We start from the raw sequence: 13,296 nt of genomic DNA, 5'->3' as shown, positions 1-13,296 counted from the left end.
TCTCATAAAGGCAAAATGCCCAAAAAGACCTTTAAAAAAATCACAAAGCATCTGAATCCTAAAATCAACTTAGCCGATGTTTGGTTGTAGAAGGTTGAGAAGCACATATAAAATCCTTGAATGTGTTTGGTGGTGCTGTAGCTTATACATAAACAAGAATCAGGAGGGTGAGAAAAAGTAAGTGAACCCTTACCTCCCTTTATATATAAATTTGTCCTAAAATATGCTCAGATCTTCATCCAAGTTATGATTATGAACAAACACAGTCTATTTGAACTAATAACATACAAATCATTGTGTTGTTCTTGTTTATATTGATAATGCCACTCAAACATTCACAGTGTGGGCTGGAAAAACTATGTGATCCCTTCGCTAATGACATCAATAAAAGCTAAGTGGAGTCAGAAGTTATCAAACATGGTGTCAGTCAATGAAAAAAGATTGGAGGTGTGGGTTAGAGCTACTTTGATTTATAAAGAAATACTTTTTAAATACATTTATGAGTTTGCCATTCACAAGAACGATCTGCTAATGTGAACCATACCTCCCAAAAAAAAAAACAAAAAAAAAAAACAGATTGCAGAAGACTTACGATGAAATACTGTTGATGTGCAAAAAGCTGAGAGGGTTACAAAGGCATCTCAAAGAGTTAAGATAGTCATCATTCCAGAGTTAAACAAACTGGCTATAAATGGACACGATTTAGTTCTGTGGCTACTCTCCCTAGAAGTGGACGTCCAGCTAAGATGACTCCAGAGACACAACACAGAATGATCAGTGAGGTAAAAATGAATCCCAGATCAACAGCTAAAGGCTTAAAGGGACCATTGGAGCTGGTTTAAATCTTTGTTCATTATTGTACCACGAGCAAATCACGGTGCATGGTTATATGGAGCATGGTGGCCGGACACCACAGAGTTAAGGCGCTGCTGCACCTTGACATTCCACGTGTCAAGGTGCAGCCTTTGCTGCCTCTGCACCTGGACAGCTCGACATCATCAAGTAGAAAATAAAAATTCCCATGGACTATGACCCTAAACATCAAAGCAAATCTACTACAAGACGTTTTTCTTGGATTTAAAAGAAGTATAATTTTTTCTATCAGGCAAAACTGCACAGTACTTTGTCAGTGGCAATGAGTGGACACAAACATTTCAACTTTTATGATGTGACGCAGCGCTTCAGTTGGCTTGTGTGCGTCATCTTCTCAAACTAGAAAAACAAAAAGCACGTGAAGGATATTTTTAAAATATGATACACCTTTAATAAAGGATGCACATAAAGCTACACAAATGTCTACATTCCCCTTTGACTACAGTGCTTTCTTTTATATTGCAGTTCAACAATGTAATGTGCTTTTACTGGTACAGGTAGAACAAGACAAAGAAACACTAAGGCAAACAGGAGACAGTTTTAAAATGGACACTCCTCGCCATCATACAGATGGTCACATTTAAAAAGGAAATAAGAACTTTAAGCTTGTTTCTTCCTTATACACACATTAAGTACAGTTATAACTTCAGCAGCAGAATCAGATGTCTGATAGATACTGCTTAAAAGTGCAGCAAGGCAGTCAAATAAAAACACAAGTCAGTATCAGCCATGACAAATACTTTGAGCATGTTTACCATGTAAGTTACAGATTTGTGAGGGTTTGAGCAACAGCTCAGTAGTTACATTTTTTTTTTTAAAAGACAGTTATCCCCTGCAACATTAAATGTTACTGTGCTTGGGACAGAAGCATGTACTGAATGCAACATGTAGCACTTGTTTAACATAAAAAGCAGCACACACTGACATTCTAATGGACACAAACATCAAAGATTTATGTTGCTGCGTTAAGAGGTCCACACTGGTTTGTAACGTTGACTGAGGGGCGAAAGAAAGAACATTAACACCATAATGTGGAATCACTGATTCGAAGTTGAGACACATCCAGTGCTTGTGTTTATTCGTGCAATCAATTCTGTGCATTGGTATGTGGTTTGTTGATCAGTAAATTTTAGGAGACGTGTAAAAACAGTTAAGATTATCAGTTATCTTTTTTGGTAGAATAATAAAACAACAAATAAAAAAAATATACACACACACACAACTGTACAATCAAAAAGTCCAACATTATAAAGGTTGAGTCTCTTAATACCTTTGCACAGCAAATTTTAACTCAAGGCCTTCACTCAAAGATGCGATTATCAAATCAAACCTACTCTGATAAAAGGATAGGATAAAATCAAAGAGCCTCTTTGTGCCGTCTGAAACTTAAGCCCTTGATTGGTGAAACAATAACACTTTCATAGAATTACTAATAGTTTGTAATAACGTGTTATAATTTTTGCTTATGCTATTCTAAAAGAGAACCTATATCTTCAGTTCATTTGTCAGTGATTTTAGATTTTCCAAATAGGCAAGTGTACAATAATCAAAGACTGATTATATGTTATAAAAAGACTGATTATACTGTATATTATGTCATAGCTGACTGAAAATCAGACTGGCAATAATATATCAGTCAATCTGTTATTTAAACAGGAAATTACTCTGAACATCATCTTGCTAAAGGCTTTTCCACAGGAACGTATCAAAATGTGTTGGTGAATAATGACAAACTCTCAAATCCTGTAATTCAAAAGTGTATTATAAAAGTGTCCCAACATAAAAACCCTTTAGAGTTTTCATATGATGGTTTGCTCATATCAATGAAGGTCTACCTCTTGATTAGACACACCTCACCCAAAGCAAAGATAGAAAATAATACATTATTTTGTGTAATGCTGCTTCGTAGCTTTTCAGGTCATTCCCTCAAATAAACCCCCCACACCCACACTAACATCTTATATTATGTTCACACCTAGTGTCGAGTCAGTGTTCGGCAGAAAGAGCACACGGAATAAAATCTTCACAGTCACAGGTCTGGCAGTTAGCGTTGTGTGGTGTTTTGTGGAAGTATAATCGGCGTACAAGCGATGCCAGCAAAAGATTCTGGGAAGTGCAAATCCCTCTCCCACTCATCTGTCTCTGTGTTGTACACCTGCACGATGCTTGTGACGTTGTTCAGGTGCCAGTTGTAGCCTCCAACGATGTAGATCTTCCTGTCCAGTAAGCAGCAGCCTGCCTCGGACTGCCCTGCCCTCATGGGACTGACAGTGGTCCACTGGTCGTTCTCTGGAATGTAATACTCGACGGCCAGCACATCAAAACAGCGGTCCACATGGTCCATGCGACCGCCCAGTGCATAGACCCGATCCCTGCTGCTGATCATGGCATGCAACACTCTGGGTTCATTCATGGGAGCTCTGAAGTCCCACTGGTCTGATACGGGATCATAGCAGTGAAGAGTTTTTTTGTCATCCAGTGAGACGCCGTAACCCCCTGAGATATAAAGCTTTTCTCCGCATGGAGTCCCTGCATGACCCCAAATCCTGCGTTTAAGTGGCTCCACATAAGTCCACTCATTCTTCTTTGGGCAGTAACACTCCACAGACGACAGGCTGCCAGATCGATTGCGCCCTCCGGTGGCGTACAGCTGTCCATGCAACACGTTGAGCTGAAACTGGATACGGGCCTCCTGCAGGGGTTGGATCCGTAGCCACTGGCTCAGGTGTGGGTCGTAGCGGAAACAGCTGTCCACTGCGCCCTCGCCGCTGCGGTACTGTAAGTGCTGTCCGCCGACGACGTACACAAAGTTATCAAGTACAGCAACACAAGCGTGGCTGCACCCTGTCTCCATCTCCGTCAGCTCTTTGAACTGGCGGGAAGCGATGTCAGGGAGATAGTACACCTTGGTGCTCACTGTGCGGTCGTTGTCAGTGTAGGGCGTGCCACCAAAGGTGATGAGTGACATGACATCAGAACGAATGAGTGTCCGCGAGGACCGCATCTCATGCTGTCGGAAAGGAAGGATCTGGTAATTGAAGGCCTCGAGGAGATACTGCCGGCACAGCACGTCCTCCACCATGATGTCCACCGTCTGAACACTGTCCACCAGCTCTGAGGAGCGCATTAGTGGGAAGCGGACATGGCAGAGGACACTGCTGGCTTGAGCCCGGCGAGACTCGTCATACTGGAGCCACCTGATGGCAGCGTGGAAGAGGTCGATCTCGCTACAGTTTTTCAGTTTGTTGCTCTGCAGGAAGAAGACGAGGCGCTCCATGGGAATGTGCAGAAAGTCCTCCTCCTCAGCAATTTGGAGGAAGTGACGAAAGGTGAAGGTATCCACCGACTCCTTGAGGGAAGACAGGCTGAAGGTGGTGGCCATGTGGCCGATGTGCAGGCAGGTCTCCACGCTCATCGCTGACTTGAGGAACTCTTCGCAGAGCTCCACGACTGGGACCATCTGAAGAAACACCGCTGCTCCGAGGACATCCTGAATGCAGTCCAGGTCCAATGTGACTTCTGCACTGTAGGCAAAGTCGATGATATGTTTCAGCCCACGGGCAGACAAGCCCTTCAGCTCAATGGTATCTTGATTTGACTCCCTCATGCCTCCGGTAAACATTGCTCTGAAACACAAAAAGTCAGTAAAAAACATTTTTATAATTCCATCTCATGTAAATGCAGGGCAATAATTTTCATGACTAAGTAACAGAATCTTTCTGAATTATTGTGTTTTTTTTGTGTTTTTTTTAGGTCTGGTGTCCACAGCAGATGAACTGAAAACTACTATTTAAAGAAAAAATGTGCAAAACAACATTAAGAGTAGATTTGGCTACATTTTTCAAACATTTGTTAATGTCTGGAATACATCATTCTACAATTTAAAATCAGTAGGAATTCTCTAAATATAAATCATTAAGTATAATGGCTCATATCAAAAGACGAAATGAAAGAAAAAACAAGCACAAGCGAGTACACAATTTTGCATTTTGTTTCTCCCACCCTTACCTTCCCCTCCCAACTTAATTGCTTTGAATATGATTGATCTGTGAACTGCTTACTCTAACAGTGCTCTCAGTATAAATTGCTCTGGGTAAGAGCATCAGCTAAGTGCTTCCAATTAAAAATGTAAATGGCCAGTAAAGGGTCTTATGATTTCACTAACCTGAAGTAATCACTACAAGCAGCCAGCACAGCTTTGTGGACCTGGAAGCGCTCCTCATTGATGGCCAGCACGACATCAAGTAGTTGGCCCTGAGCCCGCAAGACCGACAAGCCCTGAAGGAGAGTGGTACTGTGGCTTGGGGCTGAGAAAGTACAGCGCAGGGTGCTATTCTTGTTAGCCATACTGGAAGAGAAAGACAGGCCGAGTCACAAGCAGTGAATCAAGGGATCCTGCACTTTTTTCAAATAACTACAACCTTTTTCCAGTACTTAAATTGTGGATTTGTAGCTTTTGGTGTTAACCAAAGATGTAGATGCACAAAGAAATAGTGATGAAGTAATCTAATCTGTATCGAAATAGTGATGAGATTAATCTAATCTGTTACAATCGACCAGGGGGAAATGAGAAATGAGAGCGTATCTGCACACACTACATAGAAGCAACATTGCCTGGAAGAGAAATGCCGTCGTTCTGTGTCAACACCTCATTGCTGAGCATAGAACACCGAAATGAATCTGCCAGTAGGAAGCATGATCACGGTGGGTGGAAACATTATATCAAAAGTAGGCCTACATATAAAATCGCAGGGTGCAGAAACAACATGTTGTGGGTATAAAACCCATTGCATTGGGTAGAGATAATATTATTGTGCATGCAAGTGTCAGCAAACATTGTACAAAATAAAGACTTTATGAGACATTATGACCACAGACAGAAACTGTGAGATTAATTATCCTCCTGGTATCACTTTAAATTAAAACACTACATAAGGAATGATCCCATTTTTTTTAACCCAATATTTCTCATATTCAGATCACAGTTTAATACCAGGTAGAAATTAGGTCATGAAATATTTAATGAATGGCCTGAAGACTGAAGCCACGAAGCATTTAGGCCTGTGTGTACATGGATTCAACAATTTTATATTCAACTGAGCAATAACTTACAGATATGACAGTGCTCTTACTTTTCCAGACTTTACATACCTGTGGCCTGATCTTGTGTATTTAGTCACTGAGACTTCATGCTTCATGGATATGGTCAAATTGCACTTTTTAAAAATTACTATAACTTTAATAATCTGGACTGAATTTTAGATATAGATGGAACTTAAGCCCAGGCAATAGATTGTCGTGGTTTATTTTAAAAACTGTTGCTAATCTGTGCCAAAGATATGACTGCAGTAATTTGAACCAGTCTTGCCATTATATACCATATTGGCCCAAATATAAGGAAACAGCAGATGTTCATTTGAATGGAGCGGGTACTGGTCCCTCCACTACAAAGTGAGCCTGTTAAATTAAAAGAATATCAAATTATGAGTTACTTGGTCCTAAAAAGGTTTCGTTTAGGTTTAGGCATGCTAAGTGTCTCTTGACACCTTTACTGCAGAAATAAGCTGAGGATCTCATCATCTGCCAGCCAACCAACAGCTATTGGCATCATAGCATGTCACGGTGAGGAGGCTCCAAAAGACAGACATAGGGCAATATGGTCGTGTGTTTATTTTTCAACTTTAGCAGTCCCGCTCAGTCACAGTACTCCTTTTTCACAGCAGACATTTGACTCAGTAGGAAAAGCCACAGGTGTTAGTTACTGATAACAAAAACAGCAGCTCTGTTATATTCAAGTTTTCCAGTGGCCCACAACAGTGTGACAGTGAAGCACCATGCACAACACCAGCACCCTGAAAATGAGCAGCTAAATGGACTTCAGTCTTCATTAGGTTTGTTGATAACACCTGAGCTTTTCTCACTGTGACATGTGTCCCATGGAAAGACAACCAAATTGAAGCAACAAAAAAAATCTTTAACCTCTTTATATCAAAAATGACTATTGACTGATATATTGTAATCAGATTTTCTCTTAAAAATAAATATTAATACATCCAGTATGGGCAAGGCTCTGAAGAGGACTGACAACAATTAAGGTGTTGTATCCGATTTTAATCACAATAGAATCATTCATAAACAAGAGAACAGACTGTCCACATTTAACTTTACCATTTCTGTTCACAACTTTAAATTTTGCTGAGCAATGTGTGGCCGGTTAGGCTTATTATTGTTAGATCATTGTCTGCACCTAACTTTGGATGTGTTTGGTTGGTTTTAAAGCTGAAACAATTAGTCGCAGAAAACAAACAGCAACTATTTCGATTATTAATTAATCATTTAAGTCCCTTATCAAGCAAAACTTTCAGACACTTGGTGGCTTTAGCTTCTCAAATGTGAAAAATTGCTGCTTTTCTTTGTCATATGATTGCAATTTGAATATCTTTGGGTTTGGACTTCAGGTCTGACAAAATAAGCAATTTTAAGACATCACCTTGGGCTCAAAGATTGTGAATAAAAGTTTTTCACTATTTTTTGATATTTTATGGATTAATCTATCGATTGTTGATGAAAATAATCTTTAGTTTCAGCCGTAGTTGGTTAATTATTGCAGTTAAGGCAATCTAATGATGACAGGAACATTAAGGCAGTGTGCATCAAAGTATTAATTTTGCCATGATAATATTTATTATTCATGTTTGTGTGTTTGCACAGGATATAATTACTATAAAAAAATATAAACACAAAGACACCCTGATATGCACAAACGCAATTCTACCTACATATACTTAGGCATACATGAATCTTAAGTAAACAAGAGCTTGTACAGGAGAGGTAGAGAGATAAACGCTTATCAATGACCTCTCCTAAAAACTGAGTACAAATCTGGTTATGTTCACCTGTTACAACACAGCAGACTGGCTTATGTGTGCCACCTCCTCTAAATTGACAACTGTTACATCCTTACTTTATTTCCACAGCTGGTCATCGATAGAAAACGCAAGCAGTGCGGATGCCTGGAGGCCCGGGCAGCTCCTCGGTGTTTCCTGGTGTCTAGCCGCGGCGCCGGGACGCCCCAGCAGTCTCGGACTGAGCTGCAGTCCCGGAGCCGTGGAGACTTCGAACAAGGTAACACCAAGAGACCAGTCCAACACCACAGACACACCACACCCTCACCCCGCTTCACTCACCTGTTCTGCGGATGTTTCGAAGCAAAATCCCCGCCATCCGACTCCGCCATCTTCTAGCACAGGGCAGCTCGCATAGGGCATCTTCAGGACTGTTACCAGAAGGTCAACAGCACGACAGGCCTATTCATGGTGCTTTACAAGTGCAGAAACAGCCTGTTGTTCAGGCACGGACAGAGAGCAGTCTGTCTGTGGACCTGCAGTGAAGACGGTGATGACCTCTCCTGCCGGCTGTTTGATACCCGTCCTCCCCCTGTACTGACAGCTTCTACCCACTGGGAGGCGCCATTGTCACAATCCAACCAGGGGTGGAAGAAGTGTTTAGATCTGATCTATGGCCGCAACTACCGACTATTTCATTATCGATTTATTTATAAAATGTCAGTAGTGAAATAACACCAGATAAAATATCCACTGCCCAATCGCATGTTCTCTCATAGCTTGTTTTTTTGACTGAACAGTGTAAAACCAAAATATATTCAGTTTTCTATCATATACGACAAAATTGCATAAAATCCTGACAATTGGGGGAGTGGGAACCACATAATGTTTGGCATTTTTGCTTGAAAAATGACAAAAACAATCAATCGATTATCAAGATAGTTTTCTGCTGACAGACAATTAATTGCTGGAGCTCAGTTCAGGCCCTTGAGTGCCGTGAAGTATCGGTACTTCACTTCAACATCAGAGAATTGAGGGGTTTAAATCGTATTTGATTACAACGAGGTAGATTATATATTTTTGCTGACCACAGCAAACAAGCACCGGGGCCCAGTAGCTGTCAGGGATCCGTCATACCTAGGGGTTTGAGTTATAGTCTTTTATATTTTTATTGCTCTTATTGAATTTTTTTCCAAAAATACACGTTTCACTGAAAGTAGGAATGTTACTTCTACCCACCACTTATTTAATTTGATTGCTTTCTTCTCAAAAGTTATGAAGGAAGGCTTTCTGGGAAATCCTGATTTTTCCATTGAGCATGCTCCCTGTTAGTAGTGACAACTCGTGCGAAAACACTGCACAGGTAGAGGTGAAGAGCGTGAAAGACGGAGAGGGCAAACGCTGCACGAGAGGAGAGAGCCGGCGTCGGTGAGGAACTACACGGACTGAGGCACCAGGACGAGCAGAGGGAGGAATCGGGAGCCACAACAAGCGTCTGACAGGCGGCGGCTGTCCCGAACGCCAGCCAGCAACAGAAGGAAAAGGAGCGCGACCCACACGCAGCTGCAGAGCGAGGAGGTTCGACAAGTGAAGTGACCGGCGAGGCCAGCAGCACCAGGACGCACACGGTCACTTTATCCCCCTTTTGTTAAGCTGAGTGACTTTTTAGCCTCCTGTATTTTAATATTTTGGACCTTTTTAGCTCTCCTCATTGTAATGAGAAAAATTGTTTTCCTCCATTTCATGTAACGTTTTCTTTTAATCGGATTGGATGTTCTCTTTTAATGTATGAATAAACCGTATGAACTGATCTCCGCAAATAAATGTACACTTAATGATTAAGCAAGATAAACATACTTTATACCCTGTATGAAATTTGAACTGTCTGCTTAAACATGTGTACGTGATAGTCACTGTATAAAAGAGCTAAGTTAGAGATTGGAGGGGGCCCAGACTCTTGATACCGTTGTGGTTGAAAGACGCTGCACCCTATTTGGCCAAATAGTAATGTGTTGATCTTTGCCTCTGCTTATGATCATTGTGTTGATTGCTGGTTGTTCATTCTAATTTGACATACTGTTCAATAATAAATCTTTGAATCTCGACAGACTCACTGTTGTCTGCTTTTCCTCACCTTAGAGCAAATTGCCTCTACACTCATCCCTTCTTTTTTAAATGGAATTTTAATTGTTTTTAGCCCATATTATCAAAGACATTTTAGATATTTTATTTTTGGTGGCTTAACTTGGTGCTGTGTAAAGCATAACAGACCTTGTAATAAATCATTGTGTTGCACCAGTACAAACGGCTGAACTCTTTTGATCTCTGTCAGAGTTGCTCTCACCCCGATAAACCACCACGAATCTGCTCATAACAACAACCCTTAAATTTTACATTGTTCTCCTCATTCCATTCTCACCTTACAAGTACAGGTTTCTCTTTATGGAGCGGAATCGGGGATTTAAATCCGCCGCAGTTACTGTTATCTCTCACATGTTGCTGTGGTGGCTGTTAGAGTAGAGTTGATAAGTTTGACTCCAAGGCTGCTGTCCTATGTGCTGATCAAAGGATAGTTTGCCGGATCGGCGCAACATGATGGCTGTAAAGGTGGAGGCTAGGGCTGTAACTAAAGACTATTTTGATGGTCAACTAGTCATTGATTATTGAAACAATTAATCGACTAATCGGGTAATAAATCACACAATTACTCAATGGCTCTATTTAGTTGCCAGCGTTTAAATTTAGCTTGAGGTTGTTTTAGGCATGTCCTATCTAACAATAAAGACAATAAAGATACTTCATTCAAAAATATCTTTTGACATACTTTGCTGCTGTTTATGCTTCTACTGATACAAATGATAAATAAAAATTCCAATATCAAATTTTTGTCCATTTAAAACCAAGGACTGGCAAAGTGCTGATACAAAAAAATCATGTATACATTTTTTTCTGTAAACCAAGGATGGGCAAAGTAGCAGCAGTAAATAAAACCCACCAAAACAAGTACTTTGAACACCACATATTGAGCTATACAGACCACTGTGGTTCAGTTTACTCAGCAAATCAATGCTTCAGTTGTGAATGGTTGGGAAGTTTGAATTGATTATCACCTGGAATCAACAAAAAACTTTTCAAAAAAATTTTTCCCTTAATAAAAAGAAAATAAAAGTGCATTTTGTGCGCAGTATTCTGTGGTCTATAGTGTCTGTTGCAAGTTCCAACTACACAAGGCTATATGTCAGTCATTTCAGTCACAGTTTATTCAAACTGTTGCAGGAATGCACAGAGGAGATCTTGCCAGCTTTGACAGTGTGGGGAAACGGCCATCAGTTTCCCTCCACCATATGAGAGAGTCTTGCTTTTTGGGTATTACTGGCTCTGCAAAGTACATCTGAACTTCTCACCTTTTTGATCTTTTGGTCTGCCTGGGTTTCCTCTTCCTCCTCACTCAGACTCCCAGTGTCATATTGAAAGAGGTTATCCAGTGCTGAATTTTCCCCCTGGAACGCTGACCTTCTTCTGTTGTAGAAGTGTATCCATGTCTCCTTTGCTGTTTTGTTAGCAAAACGGATTTGCTGTATGGACCGTTGCAGCCCTTTGACCAGCTGTCGAAGACATGAAGCAGTTGCGTACTCCTGTCCATTAAGGTAAACAGTGTACATTCAAAAGTTAAAATGGTGTTTGCCCCTAAGAGTCACTTCAGGATCAGATAGAGTTGCAGTGACTGCCCAGCGCTGTTCCAGGAGTCTCTCTACCATGTAGTATGTACTGTTCCATCTTGTACCGACATCCTGGATCAGCTTGTGCTGTGCTGTGTTCATTTGCTGTTGTTTCAGCTTCAGTTTTGTATTTGCCAGCTCGCTTCTCGTGAAGCGTTCCACTAAGTTTCCACTATGCTGGGCTCTTTGAGGGCACTGTTAACAATGAGCTGGAGCATGTGCCCAGTGCAGCAGACAGAGGCCCAACCATGTTGTTCTTCCGGCATTGGATTCGAAATGAAGTGTGTGTATACAGAAGACAAAAAGAGTCATAGAAAAAGTGCACACATACAATTGTCCTTATTGGCCAATAAATGTCACTACCAAACCAAACCTACAACACTGAACCCAAGTACAAGTACTCTAATAGACTTAGATAAAATAAGTAGTAGAAACTCAAGTCCACAAGTGTGAAAGATACACAAAACACTGTGGTATCATTTGATAGTATTTTAACCACGTATCACAATTATCAGGTGTTAACCTGCTGTCTGTGGTCAGTATAAATGATTTTGATCTCACTGTGGTGAAAGATAAAATATGTGACACAGCTGAGGCCAAAACCAAACAAAACAGGAACAAGGAAAATACGTTTTCTGCTCAGCTGCTGAAAAACTAAAGTGCAGTGTGGTGCAAGAAGTCTGTCATCACTTCTAATAAATCGACATGACACTTTCTTACACACTTGTTTGAACAAAGTCGAGCAAAACACCACAAAAGTCTCTTTGGTTATGACTAATCTAGTTTTTCACCTTGCATGAGCTACCTTTTTTTTTTTTAAAGGCCATTGTTTTTTTTGTTGTGACCACTTCCTGTCACATGTTCACCTCTTAGCAGGTTCACATTTCTACTGCTCAGCCATTACATCCAGCACTTCTTTGTTTCTGCAGTCTCAGGTTTCATTTTACACTGACCATCAACAGGTCACAGTCTTTACAGTAAAGCTGTTTTCTTTTATTTGGACCTTGCTGTTGTTCCATGAACATGGTGTCATTTTTGTTTATCTGATCTGTGTTTTAGTGGTTTGATTACAATATATATTATTTTGCAGCTGTACAATGAGTGATCTAGATTTCAGACTACAAGACTGTTAGGGAGTTAAAAGTTGAGGTCCAAAACTAGTTTTGATCTTTTGCAGTCTTAAAATAAATGTAATAATTGGCCAGAAGGTGGTGTTAAAAAAAAGTTACATACAAATAAATGGCAAATTATGGAAACTGCTATGCTGCTTATATAAATTATGCTCCTAAATAATTTGTCAAAGATATCCCCTCTTTCTAATGTAAAATACAGTCGAATCTATATACTTCCAGTTATTACATGAGAAATGAATGGTTTTTAATTGTTCATGTTTTCTTTGTTATTAAATTTAGTATGTCATTTTAGGGTGTTTGCTAACATGCAAAATAGCAATTAGGTACAGCTGAGGCATTAATTTTGCTTGTATTTGGACATAGAATTTTTGACCCATTGATGGGGCTAAAAGAAAAGTCAGAGGATCAACAAAATTCTTCCTGAGGTGAACATGAATGTGTTTACCAAACTTCCTGGCAATCCACCCAATAGTCGTTGAGATATTTTCCTCGGAACCACACATGTCAACCTTGTGTTGACGCAAGAGGAAAAGTCAGGGCATCACCAAAGTCAGTATGGTTCACCCTCTGGGGATCATGAAAGTCAGTACAAAGTGGTGAACTGACTGACACTGCTGTCCTAAAGCAGGCCTCTAGAACAAAATCAGTCATCACAATTTGATGGTGTGGAAAAACCTAAAAATATCAAAAATTGCACAAGTCTGAACAAAGATTTACTATCCACAG

At 40.4% G+C, this 13,296-nt stretch overlaps 1 protein-coding gene across 2 annotated transcripts; it reads right to left on the bottom strand.

The window, feature by feature from the left end:
* Positions 1–909: 909 nt before the first annotated feature.
* klhl26 (kelch like family member 26) lies at positions 910–8,305 on the bottom strand. Of its 2 annotated transcripts, XM_022739051.1 has the most exons (3): positions 8,061–8,305; positions 5,039–5,221; positions 910–4,499 (listed from the first exon to the last, which is right to left on the bottom strand). In XM_022739051.1, the coding sequence occupies exons 1-3, from the start codon at positions 8,108–8,110 to the stop codon at positions 2,918–2,920; spliced, it is 1,815 nt and encodes a 604-aa protein (XP_022594772.1). In that variant the 5' UTR covers positions 8,111–8,305; the 3' UTR covers positions 910–2,917. The 2 variants fall into 2 exon arrangements, with proteins under 2 accessions (XP_022594772.1, XP_022594780.1); XM_022739059.1 differs by lacking the exon at positions 5,039–5,221.
* Between the last annotated feature and the right edge of the window lie 4,991 nt (positions 8,306–13,296).

This window comes from Seriola dumerili, unplaced genomic scaffold (genome assembly GCF_002260705.1).
Source record: "Seriola dumerili isolate Sdu_G_001 unplaced genomic scaffold, Sdu_1.0 BDQW01000002.1, whole genome shotgun sequence".
Lineage (NCBI taxonomy): Eukaryota > Metazoa > Chordata > Actinopteri > Carangiformes > Carangidae > Seriola > Seriola dumerili.
This window is presented reverse-complemented; position numbering and strand designations above follow the sequence as displayed.

Bases quoted from the DNA above. Each gene is read 5' to 3' on its own strand.
- klhl26 (XM_022739051.1), bottom strand. From the start codon at position 8,110: ATGGCGGAGTCGGATGGCGGGGATTTTGCTTCGAAACATCCGCAGAAC. The intron at 5,222-8,060 runs GTGAGTGAAGCG...TTTCTCTTCCAG, and splicing joins TCGAAACATCCGCAGAACAG to TATGGCTAACAAGAATAGCA. The intron at 4,500-5,038 runs GTTAGTGAAATC...TTTGTGTTTCAG, and splicing joins GCTTGTAGTGATTACTTCAG to AGCAATGTTTACCGGAGGCA.